Source organism: Cylas formicarius, unplaced genomic scaffold (genome assembly GCF_029955315.1).
Source record: "Cylas formicarius isolate icCylForm1 unplaced genomic scaffold, icCylForm1.1 PGA_scaffold_10__41_contigs__length_53128322, whole genome shotgun sequence".
In the NCBI taxonomy this organism is placed as follows: Eukaryota; Metazoa; Arthropoda; class Insecta; order Coleoptera; family Brentidae; genus Cylas; species Cylas formicarius.
In genome coordinates, this window is record NW_026844214.1 from 35,096,144 (window position 1) to 35,119,585 (window position 23,442).

General features: G+C 31.8%; 4 protein-coding genes across 6 annotated transcripts in view; 2 read left to right on the forward strand and 2 right to left on the reverse strand.

Annotated features, from left to right (window-relative positions):
- Positions 1 to 14: 14 nt before the first annotated feature.
- On the reverse strand, positions 15 to 3,631 carry LOC132708226 (polyubiquitin-C). The gene is made up of 2 exons (XM_060680401.1): positions 3,489 to 3,631; positions 15 to 2,582 (listed from the first exon to the last, which is right to left on the reverse strand). Exon 2 carries the CDS (start codon positions 2,579 to 2,581, stop codon positions 68 to 70), a length of 2,514 nt encoding a protein of 837 aa, XP_060536384.1. The 5' UTR covers position 2,582; positions 3,489 to 3,631; the 3' UTR covers positions 15 to 67.
- Positions 3,632 to 7,072: 3,441 nt separating this feature from the next.
- On the forward strand, positions 7,073 to 9,933 carry LOC132699949 (WD repeat-containing protein 20). Its single transcript, XM_060666951.1, has 2 exons — positions 7,073 to 7,823; positions 9,145 to 9,933. The coding sequence occupies exons 1-2, from the start codon at positions 7,229 to 7,231 to the stop codon at positions 9,876 to 9,878; spliced, it is 1,329 nt and encodes a 442-aa protein (XP_060522934.1). The 5' UTR covers positions 7,073 to 7,228; the 3' UTR covers positions 9,879 to 9,933.
- Positions 9,934 to 11,188: 1,255 nt separating this feature from the next.
- Positions 11,189 to 16,910, reverse strand: LOC132706097 ((Lyso)-N-acylphosphatidylethanolamine lipase-like). Of its 2 annotated transcripts, XM_060677206.1 has the most exons (9): positions 16,777 to 16,910; positions 16,612 to 16,728; positions 16,477 to 16,556; positions 15,999 to 16,205; positions 13,497 to 13,623; positions 13,180 to 13,373; positions 12,508 to 12,622; positions 11,843 to 12,029; positions 11,189 to 11,720 (listed from the first exon to the last, which is right to left on the reverse strand). In XM_060677206.1, exons 2-9 carry the CDS (start codon positions 16,710 to 16,712, stop codon positions 11,601 to 11,603), a joined length of 1,131 nt encoding a protein of 376 aa, XP_060533189.1. In that variant the 5' UTR covers positions 16,713 to 16,728; positions 16,777 to 16,910; the 3' UTR covers positions 11,189 to 11,600. The 2 variants fall into 2 exon arrangements, with proteins under 2 accessions (XP_060533189.1, XP_060533182.1); XM_060677199.1 differs by having other exon boundaries at positions 16,612 to 16,895.
- A 120-nt stretch (positions 16,911 to 17,030) lies between these two features.
- The window catches only part of LOC132696235 (ubiquitin carboxyl-terminal hydrolase 34), a 30,603-nt gene continuing 24,191 nt past the window's right edge, over positions 17,031 to 23,442 (forward strand). The window contains exons 1-8 of one of the 2 annotated variants that reach the window (XM_060660959.1): positions 17,031 to 17,191; positions 17,264 to 17,357; positions 18,529 to 19,043; positions 19,120 to 19,254; positions 19,641 to 19,912; positions 20,809 to 21,073; positions 21,178 to 21,427; positions 22,967 to 23,233. In XM_060660959.1, coding sequence (XP_060516942.1) covers positions 17,149 to 17,191; positions 17,264 to 17,357; positions 18,529 to 19,043; positions 19,120 to 19,254; positions 19,641 to 19,912; positions 20,809 to 21,073; positions 21,178 to 21,427; positions 22,967 to 23,233 — 1,841 coding nt within the window. In that variant the 5' untranslated portion in view covers positions 17,031 to 17,148. The remainder of the gene's footprint in view (positions 17,192 to 17,263; positions 17,358 to 18,528; positions 19,044 to 19,119; positions 19,255 to 19,640; positions 19,913 to 20,808; positions 21,074 to 21,177; positions 21,428 to 22,966; positions 23,234 to 23,442) is intronic. The other variant, XM_060660964.1, reaches the window with a different exon arrangement.

The window sequence follows — 23,442 nt, forward strand, 5'->3', positions numbered from 1 at the left end:
TAAAATTCATTCAATCCATCTATTAATTTTTATTGAAAATATTAAAATGTAATTAATTGTATCATCTTCATTGCCCACCTCGGAGTCTGAGGACTAAATGCAGAGTAGATTCTTTCTGAATATTATAATCGGAAAGTGTTCTTCCATCTTCAAGTTGCTTACCAGCAAAGATCAATCTCTGTTGGTCAGGAGGGATACCTTCTTTGTCTTGAATTTTAGCCTTTACATTTTCAATGGTATCCGAAGGTTCTACTTCTAGGGTAATAGTTTTTCCAGTTAAAGTTTTTACAAAAATTTGCATGCCTCCTCTAAGACGCAGTACCAAATGAAGAGTAGATTCCTTTTGAATGTTGTAATCAGATAAAGTGCGGCCATCTTCTAATTGTTTACCAGCAAAAATGAGCCTTTGTTGATCTGGTGGAATGCCCTCTTTGTCTTGTATTTTGGCTTTTACATTTTCTATAGTATCTGAAGGTTCTACTTCCAAAGTGATTGTTTTACCAGTTAAAGTTTTAACGAAAATCTGCATACCTCCTCTCAATCTAAGTACCAAATGAAGAGTTGATTCCTTTTGAATATTGTAATCGGACAAAGTACGCCCATCTTCTAATTGTTTTCCTGCAAAAATTAATCTTTGCTGATCTGGAGGAATGCCTTCCTTGTCTTGAATTTTTGTTTTGACGTTTTCAATAGTATCGGAGGGTTCAACTTCTAAGGTAATAGTTTTGCCTGTTAATGTTTTAACAAAAATCTGCATTCCACCTCTTAATCTGAGAACCAAATGAAGAGTAGATTCCTTCTGAATATTGTAATCAGAGAGAGTGCGACCATCTTCCAACTGTTTGCCCGCAAAAATCAGCCTTTGTTGATCTGGGGGTATTCCTTCCTTATCCTGAATTTTGGCTTTAACATTTTCAATGGTATCTGATGGTTCAACTTCCAAAGTGATCGTTTTTCCAGTCAATGTTTTCACAAATATTTGCATGCCGCCACGCAATCGTAGAACCAGATGAAGTGTTGATTCTTTCTGAATATTGTAGTCAGACAATGTACGCCCATCCTCCAACTGCTTTCCCGCAAAAATTAATCTCTGTTGGTCTGGTGGAATACCTTCTTTGTCTTGAATTTTGGCTTTAACATTTTCGATAGTATCAGATGGTTCAACTTCCAATGTTATAGTCTTACCAGTCAACGTCTTCACAAAAATTTGCATGCCTCCTCTCAATCGCAGTACCAAATGAAGAGTAGATTCCTTTTGGATGTTATAGTCGGACAAAGTTCGACCATCTTCTAACTGCTTACCAGCAAAAATCAATCTTTGCTGATCAGGTGGGATTCCTTCCTTGTCTTGAATTTTAGCTTTAACATTTTCGATAGTGTCAGATGGTTCAACTTCCAAAGTTATCGTTTTTCCAGTCAACGTTTTCACAAATATTTGCATGCCACCACGCAATCGTAGAACCAAATGAAGTGTTGATTCTTTCTGAATATTGTAGTCAGACAATGTACGCCCATCCTCCAACTGCTTTCCCGCAAAAATTAATCTCTGTTGGTCTGGTGGAATACCTTCTTTATCTTGAATTTTGGCTTTAACATTTTCGATAGTATCGGATGGTTCTACTTCCAATGTTATAGTCTTACCAGTCAACGTCTTAACAAAAATTTGCATGCCTCCTCTCAATCGCAGTACCAAATGAAGAGTAGATTCTTTTTGGATGTTATAATCGGACAAAGTTCGACCATCTTCTAACTGCTTGCCCGCAAAAATTAGTCTCTGTTGATCTGGGGGTATTCCTTCTTTATCTTGGATTTTTGCTTTGACATTTTCAATAGTATCGGAGGGTTCTACTTCCAAGGTGATGGTTTTGCCTGTTAATGTCTTAACAAATATTTGCATTCCACCCCTTAATCTTAGAACCAAATGAAGAGTAGATTCTTTCTGAATATTGTAATCTGAGAGAGTGCGACCATCTTCCAATTGCTTACCAGCAAAGATCAACCTCTGTTGATCTGGTGGAATTCCTTCCTTGTCTTGAATTTTAGCCTTAACATTTTCAATAGTATCAGATGGTTCAACTTCCAAAGTAATTGTTTTTCCAGTCAATGTTTTAACGAAGATCTGCATACCGCCTCTTAACCTGAGTACTAAATGAAGGGTAGACTCCTTTTGAATGTTGTAGTCAGATAATGTACGACCATCTTCTAACTGCTTACCAGCAAAAATCAACCTTTGCTGATCAGGTGGGATTCCTTCCTTGTCTTGAATTTTGGCTTTAACATTTTCAATAGTGTCAGATGGTTCAACTTCCAGAGTTATAGTTTTCCCAGTTAAAGTTTTAACGAAAATTTGCATCCCTCCTCGTAATCTTAATACCAAGTGGAGTGTTGATTCTTTCTGAATATTATAATCGGACAATGTTCTACCATCTTCTAACTGCTTTCCAGCAAAAATCAATCTCTGTTGGTCTGGAGGAATCCCTTCCTTATCTTGGATTTTGGCTTTAACGTTTTCAATTGTATCTGATGGTTCCACCTCCAAAGTGATGGTCTTACCAGTTAAGGTCTTGACAAATATCTGCATTCTGAAAAGAAAAAGAAAAACCTATGAGTTTATAGTTTAGATATATTATTTACTGTTTTTCACAACCAAATAAAGTAATAAATATTTGCTCTGACAGTGCAATTTCACTTTGTTTTATTACAAACTTGTCATTGCACACAAAAACTAGTAAAAACAAGCCTTATGTCGTTCTTGCTCTTTTAAAAATGTCAATATGTATTTATCAATAAAAGATTTACAATTATTAACGATTATTAAAACTGTGATTTGGAAAACAACTCCGTTCAACGCCAGATTACAATACATATTAGAAACCATAACCCCCACTTCAACAAATCAGTTTAAGAATTGACTTGACAGAAACATTGGACTTTGTTAATTGATTTATCCATTATTAATGAAAATAACTTTAAAATACTGAGACATTGTGTAAAACCAGCTTCGTATCAATGACTCAATAGTTCCATCGAGGTTTCCCGCTTACCATGGAAATACTAACATGAGTAATGACAATGAATCATTGACTATTCAGAAATTTAAAATTTAAAACGTCAACACCACCACACCACCACAAACAAAGAACGTCAACCAAAATTTAAAGCGTCACAATTAATATGTCTTTTGCGACGTCACAATTATTCATACCTCGAACACATAAAATGGCGTAGCCGAGTATCACACTCGAGAATCGCCATTTTGAGTCAAATGACTTTTTATCAAACGCAATCTTAAAATTCGAACTTTCTCTAACACATTTTTAAAATACCGTCAAAAACGAACGTCGTTTCAATCCTCATAAAGAGTTTGTAATTCCAACATTCATATTAATGCCACACCCAAACATCAATGTAATCTGCACTGACAAATATAACATATCCAGGCAAAAAAAAAACAAAAATATGTTTAAATGAAAATAACAATTACTTACATGACTGCTTAAAGAGCTTCTCAATAATCGATTTAAACACAAAGCAAAATGCTTCCAACCACTCACAACTTCTTATTGAGGCCGCACTGCTTCTGGAATTGCTTTTATGCAGTTTATATCCCCCACTCTCCAATTTTCTAGTTGAATCTCGATAGAACAACAACTATTCATGAAGGCACTTTCGATTTTGAAAACCATTCGGTTAAAAGTAAAATTGGATCTACTACTTCATTTAAAATAAAGACAGCGTGAAAAACCGACAGAGATTTGTCACAATTAGGCATGAAATCTAATGCAAATAATATGTTAAAAAATTTAAAAATTTTAGTACATCCGCTTTATGTTGGCAGTATTGGCCAGGCGTGACGTTTTCTGACGTCGGATTTACTAGTATATTTCTTTGTTCCAGAATGTTTTCTAAATATAAATATTGATCCGCATCCATAACAAAATTACATTAAAAATCAGATGAAAATACTTAATTGAATTGACTTTTTTAACTTGAATTTCCCGAATTGTCCAAAACTTGTTAAAAAAATAAATATTAAAAATAATACGAATCTTCCAAAGTCGAGACGCAAAAGTGTTATTTTTTAACAAAAAAAAAATTAATAAATTGGAATATTCATTTGTCACATATACAAAATATTGAAAATAATATCACAATAAAGGTTTAATGTATTTAACTCTAATGCGAATTTAATAATAGTATAATTGTAAACAATACAATCTTTGGTTCTTTCTATTGCGTAATATGCTAGCGCAAAATTGAAGATTATTATACTACGCAATTAATATTATTTTCCATCAAAACTCATCGTTGAATCGAACTTTTTTACAATTTGTATAATTATTCAACTGGTGGTTTCAAAATCTTTCTTATATTAAGCAATTATAAACAACGACTATATGACTTATGAACATAACTAAGTGAGACACTTTAGGGTTATAATCATCCAGAAATCTAGTATTCTCATTTTTTTGAGAGCTTAATAAAAAACCTCTATACGCTGGAAGACAATACTAAATTAACGACGTCTCCGGTGAAAAAATGTTTTGAAATATTCTTTTTTATTTCTATTAATTTTAAAAGAAAATTTCAAAATTATGACAAGATTTTAAATTATAATATATTTTTGTTAATTTCAGGATTTTGTTTTGATTTCAATATGTTCGTATACTGGAGGATAGACAACCAAAACAGCATCGAAAAATTAAACCATACCAACTTCGTATGTTTGTGTTTCTATGGCTGCGCAACGTCACTAGCGCGAAACTAACAGAGTTAGATGCGCTTTTCACGGTTATGATACACACATACATATGCACATCGGCATATTGAATAGATTTTTTCAAAAATAAAATTTGTTTATAGTTGCTTAATAAATTAGTTATATGACAACTACTACCAGCATAGACAGCGCCTCTAGATATCTAGTAGCTATATGGTTACAAGGATATATCTATGTTGATAATACAGGAACCCATGAAGCAACTATGATTTTTTTTTTTTGAGAAAGTCTATTCAAGATGCGCGTGCGTCACATTTTAATTTCGTTTTTAGCCAATGAGCTTAGACTTTCAATAATCAACATGACCGCTGACAAGATCGTTAATAAGTTTGCATGTGGCCTTTTAACGGCAGTATTTTCATATATATATATATATATATATATATATATATATATATATATATATATATATATATATATATATATATATATATATCGTATATATAAGTGTTCGAAAACACTTCGAACACTGCTTTCGGAGCGCGAGCATTGAAGATGCCAAGTGAGATTTTGGCGAAACGTCTGCAGGATTCCAGTCGGAGTTCAGCAAGCGAACGGATGATATCCCGGAATATAGTGTCATCACATTTTTCCATCCGTGAATCAATACGTGAATATATATATATATATATATATATATATATATATATATATATATATATATATATATATATATATATATATATATATATATATATATATATATATATATATATATATATATATATATATATATGATGACACTATACTCCGGGATATCATCCGTTCGCTCGTTGAACTCCGACTGGAATCCTGCATCCGACTGGAATCCTGCAAATCCTGCATCCGACTGGAATCCTGCAGACGTTTCGCCAAAATCTCACTTGGCATCTTCAATGCTCGCGCTCCGAAAACACTTCGAACACTCCAGTCGGAGTTCAACGAGCGAACGGATGATATCCCGGAGTATAGTGTCATCACATTTTTCCATCCGTGAATCAATACGTGAGGATATATATATATATATATATATATATATATATATATATATATATATATATATATATATATATATATATATATATATATATACATCGCACTATCTATTTTCAACATCCCTTCTCTTATCAGGCCCCTAAACTTTTTAATCAACTACCAGCAAATGTCAAAGGTACTCGAACCATTTCTGCTTTCAATAAAAGATTAATTAACTTTTATATTCTAAGACGGCATAACTTAATTGATTTATTTTACATATAGATATATCTTTATCTTTGTTCGGTTGTTTTTATTTTCTTTTTTTTCTCAAAACTCAGATGTTTCAACTATGTGCGCAACCCTTGAAAATTGTTCTTGTGACGGTTTTCTTAGCTGAATAACGACATTATTACTATTATTATTATTACAATTTGTCATAAATAAGAATATTGTTAATACATCATTGAAAACAGGTGGCCCAATGGTGTTATTGGTTGCATTTTAATTGTTTAGAAATAAGCAAGTATTTAGTTACTTTTGATTAATTTTTATTATTCTGTTGATATAGAAGTTAAACATTGAACGTCTTTACTTTGCGCTGCATGTGTTTTTTGTGTTCACTTTAAGGTGAGTATCGACTGCGCGCTCCAAAGCTTCGAACATTAGAGCGCGCTGTAGTCGCGCAAAGTGGATACGCGTTGGAGCCCCCAAATCCTGGAGCCGTTTCGATCGCTGTCGGTTTTTCGTCGCCTGTCAATCAGCATGTTGTGCGCCATTGAACGATCTCTGCAACTGTGCGTGACATTATGTGAATACAAAATTAGCTCTATATGAATTAGCGCAAAAATGAACCTTTTGTTGTCTTCCGCCCATCAAACGCACTTTTTTTCTTATATTTCTTGAGTTCGATATTATGATTAATAATAACGAAAGCGCCAGCAGCACTTCTACATTTTCTGTTTTAAAACTATGAACGCTCCCGGAATGAAACAGCAGATATGCGCCGTAGCCATGCAAAATGGATACGCACCATCAAAATTTGGGGCGTATGTTTATGGGATGCGCGACAGCCGCCGATAATGGATTCGCATTTATACACCTTTATTTGTTGGTTTAGACAACTATTCTCCAACATATTCCTTCGCCGAGAAATAAAATTTGAATAAAAGCCATATCCAAGAATCGTAAACCTAATAATTAGGTTTACGATCCTTACCTATATCAAAATTTTTCCACGAATACAACCAAGGATGTGATTTCACAGAATAAAAGCAACATTTCCCTTCCACAATTTTATGCTGCATGTTATGTCAAACACATATGAAAATTATTCGTGGTCCGTGGCTATGATCATATCGTATTTCTAACCTCAAGTTTATTTAGGCTTAAGGTTTACTTTATCTTAGAAGCAATTGCTTAAAATGTAAACATCTAAACTTGCAAAATGGGTTAAATTATAAATCAAAGTGAAATGTTTTGAGCTTGCGTAGAATGTTATCTTGTCAGTTGCGCCACAAAACAAAAATGGCAAGAGCAGATACTATGTGCAATCAGTCGCTAATGGATGGCAGTGATCGACCTTTAGAACGAGCAATAGGTGAACCTGGTGACATTAAAACTCAGTTTGTGACCAGAGAGGGGATTTACAGACTAATGACTTTAAGTGAATATTCCAGACCAAACAGAGTAACATACCAACCACAGGGGCACACAGCACCACAAGTTCGTGTATCTCTAGTAACTCTTGGTGATCAAGGAGATCGAATTTGTTTTAATCATGGCAGAGAATTGTATGTTTATGTTTATAAGGGAATTAAAAAAGCTGCTGACTTAAATAAACCCCTTGAGAAAAAAATTTATAAAGGGACAAATCCAACCTGCCATGATTTCAATGTGGCTTCAGCATCTGCTGATAGTGTTAGCTTATTAATAGGTTTTAGTACTGGACAAATACAACTAATTGATCCAGTTAAAAAAGAATTAAGTAAACTTTTTAATGAAGAAAGGCTGATTGATAAAACAAAAGTAACTTGCTTAAAATGGGTGCCTGGTAGTAGATCCCTGTTCCTCGCTGCCCATGCGTCAGGTAGGTACCAGAATTATATTTTTGTAAATTGATTTAATGAACCATGAGATTTTTTCCCAGTTAAATACATTTACAAACATTTTTATATACTTGTCAGAAATATGGTTACTTAAAATAATAACACTCTAATTATAATAAGTACAACAGTGTAAAAGTATGTGTATAGTATAACAACATTAGGATATACATAGTGATTCAATACAAATGAGAAAAACTTAAGTGGGTGATTAATTGTTTAAAATAAAGAGCAGCTTGTTATATAAAGTTTGGGTAAAAGGTCAACCATTCTTGAGATATTGCGCTATAAATATGACAGAAAATAATGTTTTAATTTTTAGTAATAGTATTATAAAAATATATATATATTTTATATCATTGCTCAAGTTTTTCCTAAAATTTGGTTAAGAAGAATGATAGGGGTAGTCCCCTGCAACTTTTTCATAAAATTTAGTTTTCAAATAAAAAAATAAATTGTAAAGAGAAAAAACAACGATTTCCACACGCTTAACTCGTTTTTACAAAACATTTAATAAAATCTAGGCATATTTTAATGCCGCTTCTAAACTTATTGACGATCTATCAGCGGTCATGTTGGTTGTTGAGGTTCGGAACGTAATTAGTGAAAAACGAAATCTCGCGCATGCGCATATCGAATGGACCTCAATTTTTTTTTAGTTACTTCATAAGGTCCTGTTTTATTCGTATAAGCAGGCCTCTATGTATCTAGTAGCTATATATCCATACAGCTACATGGATTTATGCTTTCAAGGAATTTTAGTTGACATTATTAAATTAAAACTATGTAACTGTGAAATACAGCAATAATACGAAACGCCTTAAGAACTGACTGCAGCCATTAGCCATTAGATTTTTTTATTTCGTTATGCATTGCTTTACATTGTTATTATTTATTTGGGAACGGTAAGTATTATGAAAAATTTCAAGAGGCAAAAAAGTTTCTAAATAACATATAAAATTTGTTTTTTTTTTACGTCATGCCGTAAGTTTTTCCTGAAATTTAGTTAAGAACAATTATAGGGATAATCTAAATCTAAAGTGTGTTTTTGTAATAGTAATACGTCGATAATATTTTATTGTTCGATTTTAGTTTTTAAAATAAAAAACAAAAACATTTTTCCGCCATATTTTTAGTGCTTAATTTTTGTTAGTTGATTTTTGACGAAACAAATTACCTTTTATTTTATTTATTTTCTATTGTTATGCTAAAACATTGAAAATTAATTTGAGAATCCCGTTGAGACTAAACAAAATTGTTCACACAATTAAGTGATATATTTTTTTAAATTCGCTTAATTTTCAGGCCAGTTCTATGTTTACAATGAAGAATTGCCTTGTGGTTCCACAGCACCTCATTACCAACCTTTTAAAGCTGGTGAAAATTTTACTGTTAACACCTGTAAAACTAAATCTACAAGAAACCCATTGTTTCGTTGGCTGCTGGGCAGTGGAGCTGCCATAAATGAATTGGCTTTTAGTCCTAATGGATCCCAATTAGCTGTTGTTACACAAGATGGTCTACTTAGGGTTTTTCAATATGACAGTATGGAATTGCTGGGGATTGCAAGGTCATATTTTGGGGGTTTGCTATGTTTGTCCTGGTCTGGAGATGGTAGGTTGATTGCTGTGGGTGGTGAGGATGATTTAGTAACAGTGTATTCAAATGAACAAAAACGAGTTATTGCAAGAGCTCAAGGCCATCGATCTTGGGTATCTGCAGTTGCATTTGACTGGTATCTAGAAGGTGAATCGTGTTACAGAATAGGTTCTGTTGGACATGACACCCAAATTTGTCTTTGGGAATTGCCTGAAGATAATTTAGTACCACCACGACCCCGAACAAAACGGAGATCAGATCCATTACAACTTGTTGGTACTTCTTCATGTCCTAGGTTGGATGAGTGTCCAATTTTAGAACCATTAGTGTGTAAAAAAATTGCTCATGAACGTTTAACATCTTTAACTTTTCGACCAGATTGTTTAGTTACTGCGTGCCAAGATGGGTATGTGTATACGTGGGCAAGACCTAACACGTAGTTAAATATATCAACATTATTTTTGTACATTGCTTTTGTAATATACTATTTTCCAATTTATTTGATATTTATTATATATTTAAAGATAATAAGTGTAAAAATGTTTACATTCAAAATTCCAAAGAAAATAGCTTAAAAAAAGTTAGTTTTAAAAAAGTCGTTAATGTTTTGTAATTGTAGCATAAACCACAATCTTGTCTACAAAACGACTAGAGTGTGCACCTGGAAAAAAATATTTCTTAATAAAACAATTTTCATTTTAGAATGTTTCATGTGAGCTTATGCTTTTAAAAAAATCTGAGCATTTTTGCAGAGCCACGATGCAATTTTTGCTGCAAAATGTTTTTATAATTTGAGACGTTAAACGACATTTAGCGTTTGGTAATGTCACATTTAGAGCTAATTGTCTATTGACTTGTTTTACACTAGTTTTTAAATTTCTTGGTTATATTTTCCACTACCTACATACTAACGAAATGGTCCATTGGTACTACAAAAAGTTTCGCCTCCCAAATATATCATTATGATATTTGGGAGGCGAAACTTTCTGCAATTACTAGACTTATATTTACACCTATAGGGTCACATTTCGCGAACTAAGTTTATAAAAACAAACTGTTTGTGTCGATTTACGAGCACAAATTCGGGAAAAATTAGCTGCTATCGTGTCAAAACGCTAAAATACGTACAGAATTATACTAAGAATGCCAATCCGTCTGCTGTAATTTAGCATAATATTAACTCTGCACTTGTCGCTAATTTTTTTAACAACACTTTCTACACCTTAATTCCTTTTTTCGGATTTCGACATATTTTGAGAAAATACTGGCGTAAAAATGCAGCATCCAAACATTCATGACCTGGCAGCGGCCATGTTGGTTGTTGGGAGCCGTATGGGTCGAACGTCAGAATTTGCAATTAAAGCCATAGGTTAAAAACATATCGCGCATGCGCATATTTAACAGACCTCACAATTTGGTGAAATAGTTGCTTCACGAGTCCCTGGACAATTAGCATAGGCAGGGCTTCTATATGTCTAATAGCTATATGACAATGACTAAATTCTACATCTGAAGCACAACATAACCGTAAAAACCTTTGCAGTTATAATAATGCTAAATATAATAAACAGTTGGTACTATATTTTTTCTACGATCTTTTAGCTTATAGGTGTGAATACTGAATACTGACTGACTTGCGACCTGACGCGTCAAAATGACATCCATGGCTAAGATCTGACGAAAAGATCCCATCGCTCCCAAACGTATGGCTAAAGTGCTGTATGGTGTAGAAAAAAACTTTTTTGTTTATAAAATATGCAACGCAGTTTATTTGAAAATAAAACATAAATAATAATTTGTCACATTACACAAGAACTAGCTTGCATTGGCTTAGAGTTTTAATAAATATTTAAAGTAGTGTCAAACATAACAATGGATTATGTATTGTGTGGCCAAATAAGGGCACACGGTAATGTATTTTGGCAAGTATTCCCATCGAGCCTTCTTTTTAACCATGATGAGTAGTTTTCAAGATAAATCACCTTAAACGCTATTTGATCACCGTATACAATTATTACAAATTCTTAAAACCAGATAAAACTTTAACAATAACAGTATAAATAAGTACATTTGTATTCTCAAAGGTGTAATAAAATTATAGGAATTTGTCAACACTGTCAGATGTATTATCAAGTTTTCCTTAGTGGGATTTAATGGAGATGTTAATTGCTGCCATCTGATGTATCTGATGTTGAGTCTGTATAATTACATGCATCAATAACAATTTGATTGAATGCCTCGGGTTTGTCTGCATAAATGTGATGACCTGCTCCAGTTACAATCTGAAACAATGCCGTGAGTTTAATAATAAATAACTATTATTGTATGAACTTTCATTTTCAAACATGTAATATAATGAACCACCAAGAATTTGAACTGGCAATACAATTATCAAATTACTTACCTGCAATCTAAAGTATGATCCAGATCGTTTGTACTTTATTATATCAGTTGCAGAATGATCCAGCCAAGATCTTGAGCCATATAACAAAGTTACAGGAATTTGGATAGGTAGTTTATTGATCCTTCTAACCATTGGATTTTTTGCCCAACCAAAAGAAGACATCATTGAATGAAAGGCACTTTCTCCACTATTGGTATATTCAAAGAAAAAAAAATTAAAAAACACAATAAATGTTTACTCTGTTTTTTTGCGTACAATGTATATAATTAAAAAAACCAATTCATATCATTCGAAATTATATTAGATAGTATTATGGTTTTACTTTTAACAGTGTTTTGATTTATTGTTCTCCAATAAGGTTTAAACGACCAGAAATATTGTAAATGAGATATCTCATTCATAAGCACTATATTTTAATAAAAACTAGAGATTATTTATCAACATAAAAGCTGAATGAATGTTAAAAGAGAATTCTTTGATAAAAAGACTTAATTTATAAGTCAAAAAGTTTCTTCTATGCAAATTTCAATTAAATTAATGGATTGAGAAAATTATTTTCGGGTCATAAAAGTGCCAAAACTTACTCTTTGATGAATTGGCTATTTTCAATATAAGACCCATCACACTAACTAGAACACCAACTAGTTGTGGTGCTGGTTTCTTACCTTGGATGTTGGGAATTGCACTGATAGATGTATTGTGAAATAATACTAGGATCACTTAGAACGTCTGAATATTTCTTAGATATATCAGACCTTACAAAATTGATAAACCATGGCCCTAAAATTTTTTCATAATATATATTAATTATATTTAGGTCTATTTTAATGAGAAAACTTAAATGAAAAAATCTCATAGTCTCATAGAGTTGCTGCAACTAGTTTTCTACCTATATGCTCAATTGTTTCACAAAATATGAGAATAAACTTATTTTGAAGACCTTGGAACAGTAATACTCATGATGATGTGAAGTTTACCATATATAATTTAAGAAATTAACACTTTTTCAGAGTTTTACACAATCCAAATTTTTGCATAATTTAATGTTATAAAACAATGGGCTTGGTAGATTTAGGAGAGGTTTTGAGACTGAAATATTTCTGAAAGCAGTTGTTGATACTAATTGTACAAAAAAATTACATTTTTCCGACACTGGACAACTATATGTTTATCCAATGTGTAAATGAAAAAAAAAAACATGAGTCACCTTTTACAACAATATGTCCACCACTACCTGTTAAAGATGACTCAGATTTGTTCTAAAAAGCAGCTCAAAAAAAAATCAGTGTCAAGTTTTTACATAAAAAAATATATAAAAAAATTGTTTTAAAACTCACCCAAGGGTCCTGCCATTCTTAAACCAACCAAGGGATTAAAATATTGTACCACCTGACCCACAGTTTTTATCCAAAACGGCACTTGTGGGCTATCTGTAGGTTTTTCAGGGAATCCCCATGGATCAGACAAAATGAGATGCTTGACTTTATTAGGGTAGGAAATGCAGTAAGATGTTGCCAAAAAACCACCTAGACTAATGAAAAGAAAAAATATTATTTACAATTATTAATTATTACTATTGTAAATATTATTGTGGAATTTTTCTTTTGTAGTTTAATCGGTTTATTTTTTAAAAGTATTTAAACATTATTTACACCTGTGCCCAAGTAGAATAAAATTGTCCAAATTCATCTCTTTGCGCCATTCTTCTATAGATTTAACCATTTCATTTTCAGCTTCTATACAGTTCTTACTAAAATTTGGGCGGGAAGATCTGCCAAAGCCTAAAATATAATCAACCATATTCCCAGTTAAATTTAATTTATAACATGTGTAAATTTTGTTAGTTATAACCATACCACTATATTAGATAATATAGTAGTCAAAACCACAAATGCTATAATGTGCATTTGTCCAAATCACCCGAGGCACCGGCGACGAACACCCGAAAGCGGCCGAAACTTTTATCCAAATAAAGAGAGATGTTAAAATACAAGTGTAAACACGGCTCAGATAGCAAATTAATTCATAAAATGTGGTTAAATTATTTTACTTTGGTTAATTATCTATATAGGTGGTTTCCACTATACAGTGTACTTACAAACAAAATAAAATTTTCAGTTTACGAAAAAAGGTAGAGGTTATTGGACATGATATAACAATTTACGCTATTGTTTAAGCTAAACCTAAGAGATTTTTATTTTACAATTTGACCTTTTAAAATAGGTGTCTCTAAGTAATGGGCGCTGTTCTTTTCTAAAATTTTAATGCAATTTTAATTTTTTCATACTTTTTATCCTGATAACTACTTAGGTAACTTTTACTTTTCGATTCTTGGGTATGCTAGGTAGCTGGTTAATTTTTTGCATAATCCAAAGTTTTTTTAAATGACAACTATATCCTCAAAAAACTCGCAGCTGAAGATATTGATAAATCATATTGCTTATTGGACATGATATAACAATTTACGCTATTGTTTAAGCTAAACCTAAGGGATTTTTATTTTACAATTTGACCTTTTAAAATAGGTGTTTCTAGGTAATGGGCACTGTTCTTTTCTAAAATTTTAATGCAATTTTAATTTTTTCATACTTTTTATCCTGATAACTACTTAGGTAACTTTTACTTTTCGATTCTTGGGTATGCTAGGTAGCTGGTTAATTTTTTGCATAATAAAGAGTGTTTTAATTGACAACCATATCCTCAAAATAGTCCCAGCTGAAGTATTTTATAAAGATATTGATAAATCATATTGCTTATTGAATAAATTTAAAAATCATCGATAATTTTAGCTGTGAGAACAATTGGGTACACGTTTTTATTAACCTTTCATGATTCGTGATAATCGCCGTATTCAATTTTCCGAGTAAAAGGTACCTAAATACAATTTTAGTATGATCGCAATGTTTTATTTAAAATAATTGACAACTTTTAAACGAACAAATTTATGATAGGTTTGGCTCTTTGATTTATTAAAATGCAACTGAATCTTCTAAGCTGAGTCACTGTAAATATTATCAGATATATTTTAAAAACATTTCAATGTAAACAAACCGTAATTATTTTCTATCGAGGAAAATTCTTTCTCCACGGAAAAGCTTTGCCGGCTTCCCTCCCGCGCAGACCTGAACGCACCCGTACGATTTGGACAAATGGACATTTGGATAAATACGGCCATCTCGGTCCCACTGAGGTAAAAATTGATGCACCGCAGGCGGTATTGATATTTTTGTAGAGAAGGTAATGATTTTCCGCATATGCCTCTACATTTGATCCACTAATCTGCACTTCGCGGAATTTCGTTTCTAAACAGCGATTTCTTCACACACAACTCGTTTTTCCAGATCATTTCACAAGACCTAGGCATATTTAAGTCAAATTAAAGAAGCTTCTACCACAACCCCACTCCAGCTACTAAAATCTTATTTAACAATGAGATACTTCCTGGAACACAGGGTTGCGAATGTACTGACCTAAACCCTATATATTTGGGTGTCCCCATGGAAGTGTGATTGACATTATATCTCTTGTATACAGCAAACCTACCAACAACAAGAACTACTTTAGTAGCAACATATGCTGATGACACTGATATTCTAGCATCACAAACTGAACCAACATCAGCTTCAAGTAATAGTTGTTTCATAATTTGCTGTATTTTCGGCTTATGTAGGGCCGTTATACCTCTAGTGGCTGTATAACTAATACTACAAAGTTGACTAAAGTTTATATAAGCAGGTGTCCTTAATTACTTTGTGTAGGGATGGGAGGGTGTTTTATCATCATTGTTTGATTGATTTTTGATTTGTTTGTTGCAAACCCTTATTCATATTTTTGAATAAAAATTTAGGCAACTGTTTTTTTTCAGATTCACCCATTAAAAACAACACTTATTTGTTTCTTAAAGTGTTTCTGTATTCTTGTATGTTCCATTCAGTCTTTAGGTCAAAAAAATCTCTAATTTGCTAGTGATCTATATAAGTCTATAAATAAATAAAAATAACTCTACCAACTTTTATTAAAATGGGCAAAATTGTTTACATGGGATGAAAAACTGATTATTCCTTAATAAAATCAAAATATTACCACCTTCAATAATATGATGTTTAGAAAATCCCTATATAATTAAAAATAAATAAAGAATTGTGGGACTACCTACCCAACATATCAAATATATATAAAGGTCTGGTTGCTGCAATTGGATCTATATTCATGCACCAGAGAGCTACACCTGCCCCAACTCCATGTAATAACACAATTGGGGTTTTCTTTGATTCTGTATTGAAACTTAATGTCCATATTTTATCTGTAGGTCCAACAGTTGGTCCAATATCAACGAAAAAACTTCTATATGGAGTGCAAACAACTGAAAATAAATGATTGCATATGAGCTGGTAATTTTAAGAAAGACTTTTTTCATTTTCGGTAGTGTAATTTTATTCACCAATTCTATAATTACAGATAGAGATTAGATTATTGCACTTTGGAATTTGGACACCAAATACCATAAAGGATAATAAAATACTTTGTTCTAGTTCATTAATACTTCCAAAAATTGCAACACAACCCATTAATTGGTTTGCGATTGATGGCATTTGCAATTATTACACGGGCACTATTTAAAAAAAATTACTCACTTTGTAGAATTTTTTTTTCGACGGTTCTCAGCATTCCTTCAGAGTAATTATTCCATGACAGCCAGTTAGGGCTAAACCAACTAAAAAAATCAATTATCTACCACAATGGAAGTAAAAAATGGATTTTCCAATTACCTTAAAACAAACATTAGACATTTACAGTAACTCGCAATCAGTGCCGAAACAATGGGAAAAATAGTAGATGTAAACACCGTGGATAGAAACTGTCTATACATTTCGAAAAACCATAACCTAAATACACAAAAATAAGTGATATTCTGTGCGATATATAAATCCAACCTTGGTATTCTCTGGAATTGGCAGAGTCATATTCCTGCTTAAGTCAAGATGTGTATTAAGAATTTTTTTTGCACCTTTACATAAAAATAACGAAAAGTTCGATTGTTTCGAAGGGATATGTGACTTCACTACTTGGACCAAACTGGTCTTAATAAATGGTTATTGAGCGGAAGAAGAACAATTTACCTTGCACATTTTTTCTCTGCAAAAAATAACTAACTGACCTTAGTATTCTGTGCTATAATTCTTCCAAAATGGCGTATACTTGTCTTTAATAATGTCGAATCGATTAAGAGAATATTTAAATAATGAATATATTTAAGTATTAAAATTGATATGTATGTTCCGGACTAACTGAAAATATCAATAAACATGTGCGAAACATGTTCAGACTTTGTCGAGCTTTTGGTTTCTTGTAAGTGTTAGGAATTTTAGCTTCTTATTTGAGGTAGTCGAAAGTAATACAATAATATCTCCACATTTTTAGACGAGACACAGATGAAAGAAAATAATGAACAATCTCTTTTAACGAAGGAAGACGTGGATACCGCTTTTGTTTATGTTCAAACTTGGCCAGCAAGGTACAAATTTTTTACTTATTAACTTACCTAGGAATGTATCTAATAAAATTTAATGATGTACTGGTCTTCACGTTTGTTGTGCTATTTTTTTTTATATAATCATAACACATTTTAATATCGAACTTAATGCCATGTATATATTATTTTTAAATTGATTTATAATGGTCTTGGTTAAATTATCGGATCAAAATGAGTGTCTCTTTCAATAAGATTATACTGAAAGATTGACATGTTTAAATAATGTGAATTTTGTAAAGAACTAATGTAATGTCTAAGGTGTACTCAATCACAATCACCAATCAGTCTCTAAAAAATTGGAGTTTAAAAATTAACAATTTTACTTACTTGTACATTATTAATTATGGGATTTCTAGTTATACTGTTAGTAGCTATATAGTTATGTAGTTACTTTGTTATTTTAAATTTACATTTTAACTCAATTTCAAGAACATCGATTTATATAAGAATCTGACAGGTATATATAATAATATTAATTTTAACAGTTAAAAGATAAGATAGGTACTAAGATCTTGAATTCTGAAACTAAATCAAAACTACATTTACAATTTAATACAATTACAAAAACATTCTTTATATATACTTTTATATATTATGATAATATGAAGTTTACATAATGCATAAAAGTTTTTAAAACATACATTAGGTATTAAGTTTTGGAATGCATTTAGATTTTAACATACTTTTATGAAACGAGATGCATAAAAATAGCAACATTGTGATAGTTTAACTAGAAGTACCGCTCGACAGCCAACACAAAAAAATTACTTGATTTTCTTGAATCATTACTTGATCAAGTAGGCTGCAGATTGATAGTTATAGATCATAGAAAAACATATTTCTTTAAAAATATTTTATCAGATCATGTATAAAGCTAATTTCCTAAATTCAAAAATTCCAAATAAATAAATAAGGTATAATTCGAAAGTCAACGTCGTTTCCATTTTAACTGAGAGTGCCATTGGGTTCCATTCAAATTTTTTTGTCCACGATTTTGTTAAACACCCCATATAATTGAAACTATTTTTAAATTTACATTCTTTAGCCTTATGCAATATTTATTAAAACAATTTGTCAGAATTGTAATAACTAAAGAAGAAGTACTTTGCCACATTATTGGATTACCCTCTATTTATAAATGATATTTTTTCAGGCAGTGTATGTGTTTCTACCGAGATTCGACAAATATTGAAAGATTTAGCTATCTTATTCAAGGATTAATTTTTTTGGCTGTATCAACACTCAAACAACTTGTGAAAAAAGGCAAGGAAAAGAAATTAGGATTCAAAGAAGAAGTAAAGAAAAAAGATGAGCAACAAGATGACTCGAAGGACAAAAAAGATTCTAAAGAGGATGAAAAAGAAAATATTGAGATTATCGAAAGAGACAAACTGCTTATTTTGGTGTCAAAGGTGTTTTTGCTAAACTTTCCTTTATATGTTGCCTTAAAGCATACAATTCGATCCAAAATAGATGATTTGACTCAACAGGAAATGGCAAACTTAAATTTGTTCTGTGATTTGCATGATTCTGAGATCCCTATCTGTTTATTAAAAAATGTTAGTTGGTTTTGTAAAATTGGAGGATTGTTAGCTATGACAAACTGTTTTACTCATCTTTCTTCAGATATATTACCCGTTTCTACTGCCCATGCAATGATTTCTGTTGGTAAGTTGTTATATATTAGTTCATAATTCATTAAAAAGAAGATTATACAGAAATATAATAAAACTGTTCTTTGCAGTTTGTAACCTGAAGTTATGGCTAAATTATAAAAGTATGGTGTCAATGTTGGTTCCTCTTAGGTCCTGTGTACTAAGGTATATGTGTAAATTATCAGATCAAGATTTAAGAACTCCCACTATTAAAAGCATGGCAGGTATGTTTACAGTTACATTTGTAAATTTCTTATTACTTATTCAAAATTAGCAAAAACAAAAATGGGTTTGAATTTCTGAATCAGTGGAAGAGTAAACTAAAATTTATAGTATTATTATAGTATTTTTGTTATTAGAATTACAACTTATTCAAAATTTCTATCATATTGTGATTATTTTAATTGTAATTAAGAACATGTTTTATTATATTAGGAATAATTAAAGGACTTCTGCAAGGTTAAATCAGGGGAAACCTTTTACTGACTTAAAATGATTTAGTACCATTTTATGTCAGATTATTTGTAGATTTTTAGATAGGGCATTATCTATCTTATTATTATCCGTTTTCCCTTAGTTTTTGTTAAAATAAAGCTCTTTTGTTTTTCAGATTTTATGTGGAATGCTATAAAAGATCCTCTTGATTCTCCCATAGCATTTGATTTGGAAGGCTTAGATCTGGCTTTTAAATACTTCACGTCTAGTACATTAACAATGCGACTAGCTGGAATAACTCAAATTAATAATCAGATTGGTGTTCTGGCTGAAATTTGCGTTGGTGAAACTCTACCAGAGGCTGAAGCAGTTCCTAGACAAATGGCAGATTGGCTCATTAACAATAACATTATCTCTCATATATTTGGACCAAATTTACATGTTGAGGTATGTTCAGGTCAAGAAGCTAGGATAAAATATTTTTCTTAAAATGTGAATTTTTATTGTTTTCTTAAATACTTAAATAATTTTGATAATAGGACCGCGTCGAAATAATATATAATATAGACACTTAAATGAAATAAATATAAAATTACAAAAGTATAAACTAAGAATAATAAAATTTTTACAATCCTAGTAACAATCAGAATGGACGGATATAATAATGATAAAAACATGTCTTTATATATCTATAAACAATAAGAAATAAAACAGTATAAGATGGGAGGGTGGCGAGATGTAGCTAAGCTACTCACCTATATGAATATGTGTAGCACTGATCTTTGGTTATTAATTAATTAATTAATATGAAAATTAGGCAACATTCCACAAACTGCGCAATTTATTTCCACGCAACTGCATATCTGAATTGGTGATAGTTTTAATTTAATTTGTTATAACTATTGGACAACTGGAATCCAAAGGCTTTTATATTTTGATGAATCTATGTTAGCAATGTTAAATAACTATAATAACTAAAAGTCACTCTCGTAAATAGGACAAATGGTATTTCAACAGACAGCCATGTTTAAAAATTCACTAGAATGAATGAATTTCCTGCGGATAGGTTAGATATCAGAGGAATGTACCCAATTTTAAGACATTTTTTGGAATTAAGCAATCGTCACAAATATTTTCACATCTTGACCCCAGACCTTTGTATGTAAACCAGTTAAAAATTTTATAAGAAAAGAACGATCAAAATATTTTGGTATATTAAAAGTTTCAAACTTATAATGGATTTTATTCCGCCCTAAAAGTAAAGTAAAGTAATTTTTGGACAAAATTAAAAATTAAACTAAACCAGAAATATGGTTAATTATTTTTGTTTTTGAAATATGCAGGTCATTAAGCAAAGCCATATAATTTTGAATTTCCTGGCAATGGAAGGGAGAATCACCTGCGAGCATATGGACATCATTTGGACGGCCGCTCAGCTTAAGCACTGTGCTAAACCAGTTCATGATTTATTGCCGGGTCTTGTGAAACATTTAGCAGCTGCTCCAACAATTCATCTATATAATTTACTCACCAGATTGGAGCCTAAAGAGCACACAGAACAAACTCTATATCTTGCTTCGGCATTGATTAAAGCAGTTTGGTCGAGAGGTAACTGAAAAACATTAATATGTTTTTGAATGAACTAAATATATAAGTCCATTTATTTAAAATGGAAACTTCAATTACAGCATAGGTTGTGTGTAAATTTTCAGGAAGTTCAACTTCAGATCTTGGTTTGATCAATGTAGCAGCTTCGAACGCGGGAATAGTACTTCATAAGTGTGCAATATCTTCTGAAAATAGTATCAGTTTGGATGCCAGTAATTCAGATGAAGAACATGGCGAGAGCAGTGGCCATTCAGAGAGTCACAAATCAGAAAGTGAAGAAATTGAAATTGAAGAGGAAGAAGTTGCCCAATTAGTTGCTGACGGCAATGGTCCTCCACCTTGTAAACTTGCAAGGTATATATTTTTAAGTCTACCTTATAAAATGCCTAGTGCGAAATAATGCAATAAATATATATAAATATTTGTTTGTTCCCTGTCTTCATTAGACATCTCTATTTATCTTTAAGAGAATCATAAGTATCCAAAAGTGAATATTCTATACATTTGTGACAAGCAACAGGAAACAAACATTCAGATCGAAATAATTCTTGTTAGAGTTCAATGCTTAGATGATTTAAGGTATATGTTAGCATCACACACCAAAATAATTTAATTTCAAAGACATCTAAGGTATTCGACAAGCTCTGAAGAATGATTTTAATCAGATCTACTGACTTCAAAGTATCCGGGAGATCTGATAAGTGCTAATATTTCGGGGCGCACACACAATTATATTCTAAACGCAAATCATTATCCTTAGCTCATTTAACTAGGGTAGTGTTAGTGTTAAAATTTTTGACATTTCATATTTTAGTTGTTTGCTATTTGCGATTTGCGACACCAAACATGAAAAATGAAAACCAAATCATTCATAAGTCTACGTTTATGTTGACTGTGGGTTTCCACCACATTTTAAGAATGATTTGTTTTTTTCTTTGAATCAGTTTCTACTCACACAGAACAAACACGAGATATACAATTAATAGCGACTTTTTTCTGTAACTCTGTGACACATTGGCTACTTTTATTAGGGACTTCTTAAAGTTATATTAACCAATGTCCAATCGTCTTTAAAGAACCGGGAATTGCGATAGCTGTGTTGTTGTTGATTGTGGTGGTGTTGATCAGCCATATGTTGACCTTGTTTAGGTTATGTATTTAATACTTTGATGTCGCCTTAATCTGCAATAAATATTATGCCTGTCGTCGAGTAAGATATTGCTGGTGACTGGAAAACGAACTATTTGACGTATGTAATTAATTTCTCGCTTGCTTAAAAGAAGCTAGAATTAACCAAAAACGAGTGACTTCGCATTCAGCTATGGATGGAACATGGAATATGTAGAACGTTGGAGAAAATTAATCCGTCGCAAGCGTTTACTGAAAAAGCAATTAGAATAACACATTCACCTTTGGGGTGAGATGCGAGGGAGATGTGTTTAATAGAATTTTGTTTATTTCTTTATGTGCCGCTTTCATCAATGATTGGCGACCAAATACGCAAAAATTCAGGTTATTCCACTGATATTTCTCAAATAAAATAGTCGCTTTCCTCTTGAACTTCGTTTTCCTTTGATTATAGGAATTGGAAGTTTTTGTTCCGAAGAAGAAGACCCAAATATGCTGTTTTCCTTAGTTTTATTAAATATAACAGCTGTGTTTCTCTCGCTATCTATTCTCTGGGGTACTTCGTTTGTTACTCTTACCTTCCAAAGAGTTGTTAACATACTCCTGTAGTGCTAAATTCAAAACGTTTCCAACTTAATGATCCCAAGCTTTCAGCGTCTATGTGTGTGTCAATTTTTTTAAAGATTCAAAATGTGTTAATCAAATAAAAATATATTTGTGTTTCGAGAAATAGAAGAAATATTGCTATTAAAAATTTCTTCATAGGAAGCAACTGATTGAAAGAGTGCACTGCGATGTTGGTAGCAATAGTAGTACAGATACCGAAATTGATGGCGTTCCTATCAAAACAACAATTAAAGAGAAAGTGGAATGGCCCTCTACAGTAAAAACAAGAAGTGATAAACGAGCTCACCTCAGAAAGAAAATATTATCAAGCATCAGTGTATTGCCTGAAGGGGTAGAAGCTATAGGGTCTAGTAGCAGTCAGGATGAAGCTGATATTGAAGAAACTCCTAATAAAATCAGGAAAAGGTGAAACCATTTATTATGACTTTTAGACATGTCTTGTTGAAGAGCTTGTAGTGAATACCTTGAATGTGGTTAGACAAATTAAAGTAGTCTCTTCAACTCAGGCTACACTGTTTGGATTGTGCATGTTCTGTTTCATCAATGATGGTATCCCCAAAAAGAGTTATTTTGGCTGCCTTTGATTAAAGTACTTTAGAATTTAGAGGATTGTA

What these genes read in the sequence shown, in the direction of transcription:
- LOC132708226 (XM_060680401.1), bottom strand. Translation starts at nt 2,581, where the DNA reads ATGCAGATATTTGTCAAGACCTTAACTGGTAAGACCATCACTTTGGAG.
- LOC132699949 (XM_060666951.1), top strand. Translation starts at nt 7,229, where the DNA reads ATGTTATCTTGTCAGTTGCGCCACAAAACAAAAATGGCAAGAGCAGAT. An exon ending in CCTCGCTGCCCATGCGTCAG is followed by an intron (nt 7,824 to 9,144) that starts GTAGGTACCAGA and finishes CTTAATTTTCAG; the next exon opens with GCCAGTTCTATGTTTACAAT.
- LOC132706097 (XM_060677206.1), bottom strand. Translation starts at nt 16,712, where the DNA reads ATGTATAGACAGTTTCTATCCACGGTGTTTACATCTACTATTTTTCCC. An exon ending in TGTCTAATGTTTGTTTTAAG is followed by an intron (nt 16,557 to 16,611) that starts GTAATTGGAAAA and finishes TGATTTTTTTAG; the next exon opens with TTGGTTTAGCCCTAACTGGC. An exon ending in GATCATACTTTAGATTGCAG is followed by an intron (nt 11,721 to 11,842) that starts GTAAGTAATTTG and finishes GCATTGTTTCAG; the next exon opens with ATTGTAACTGGAGCAGGTCA.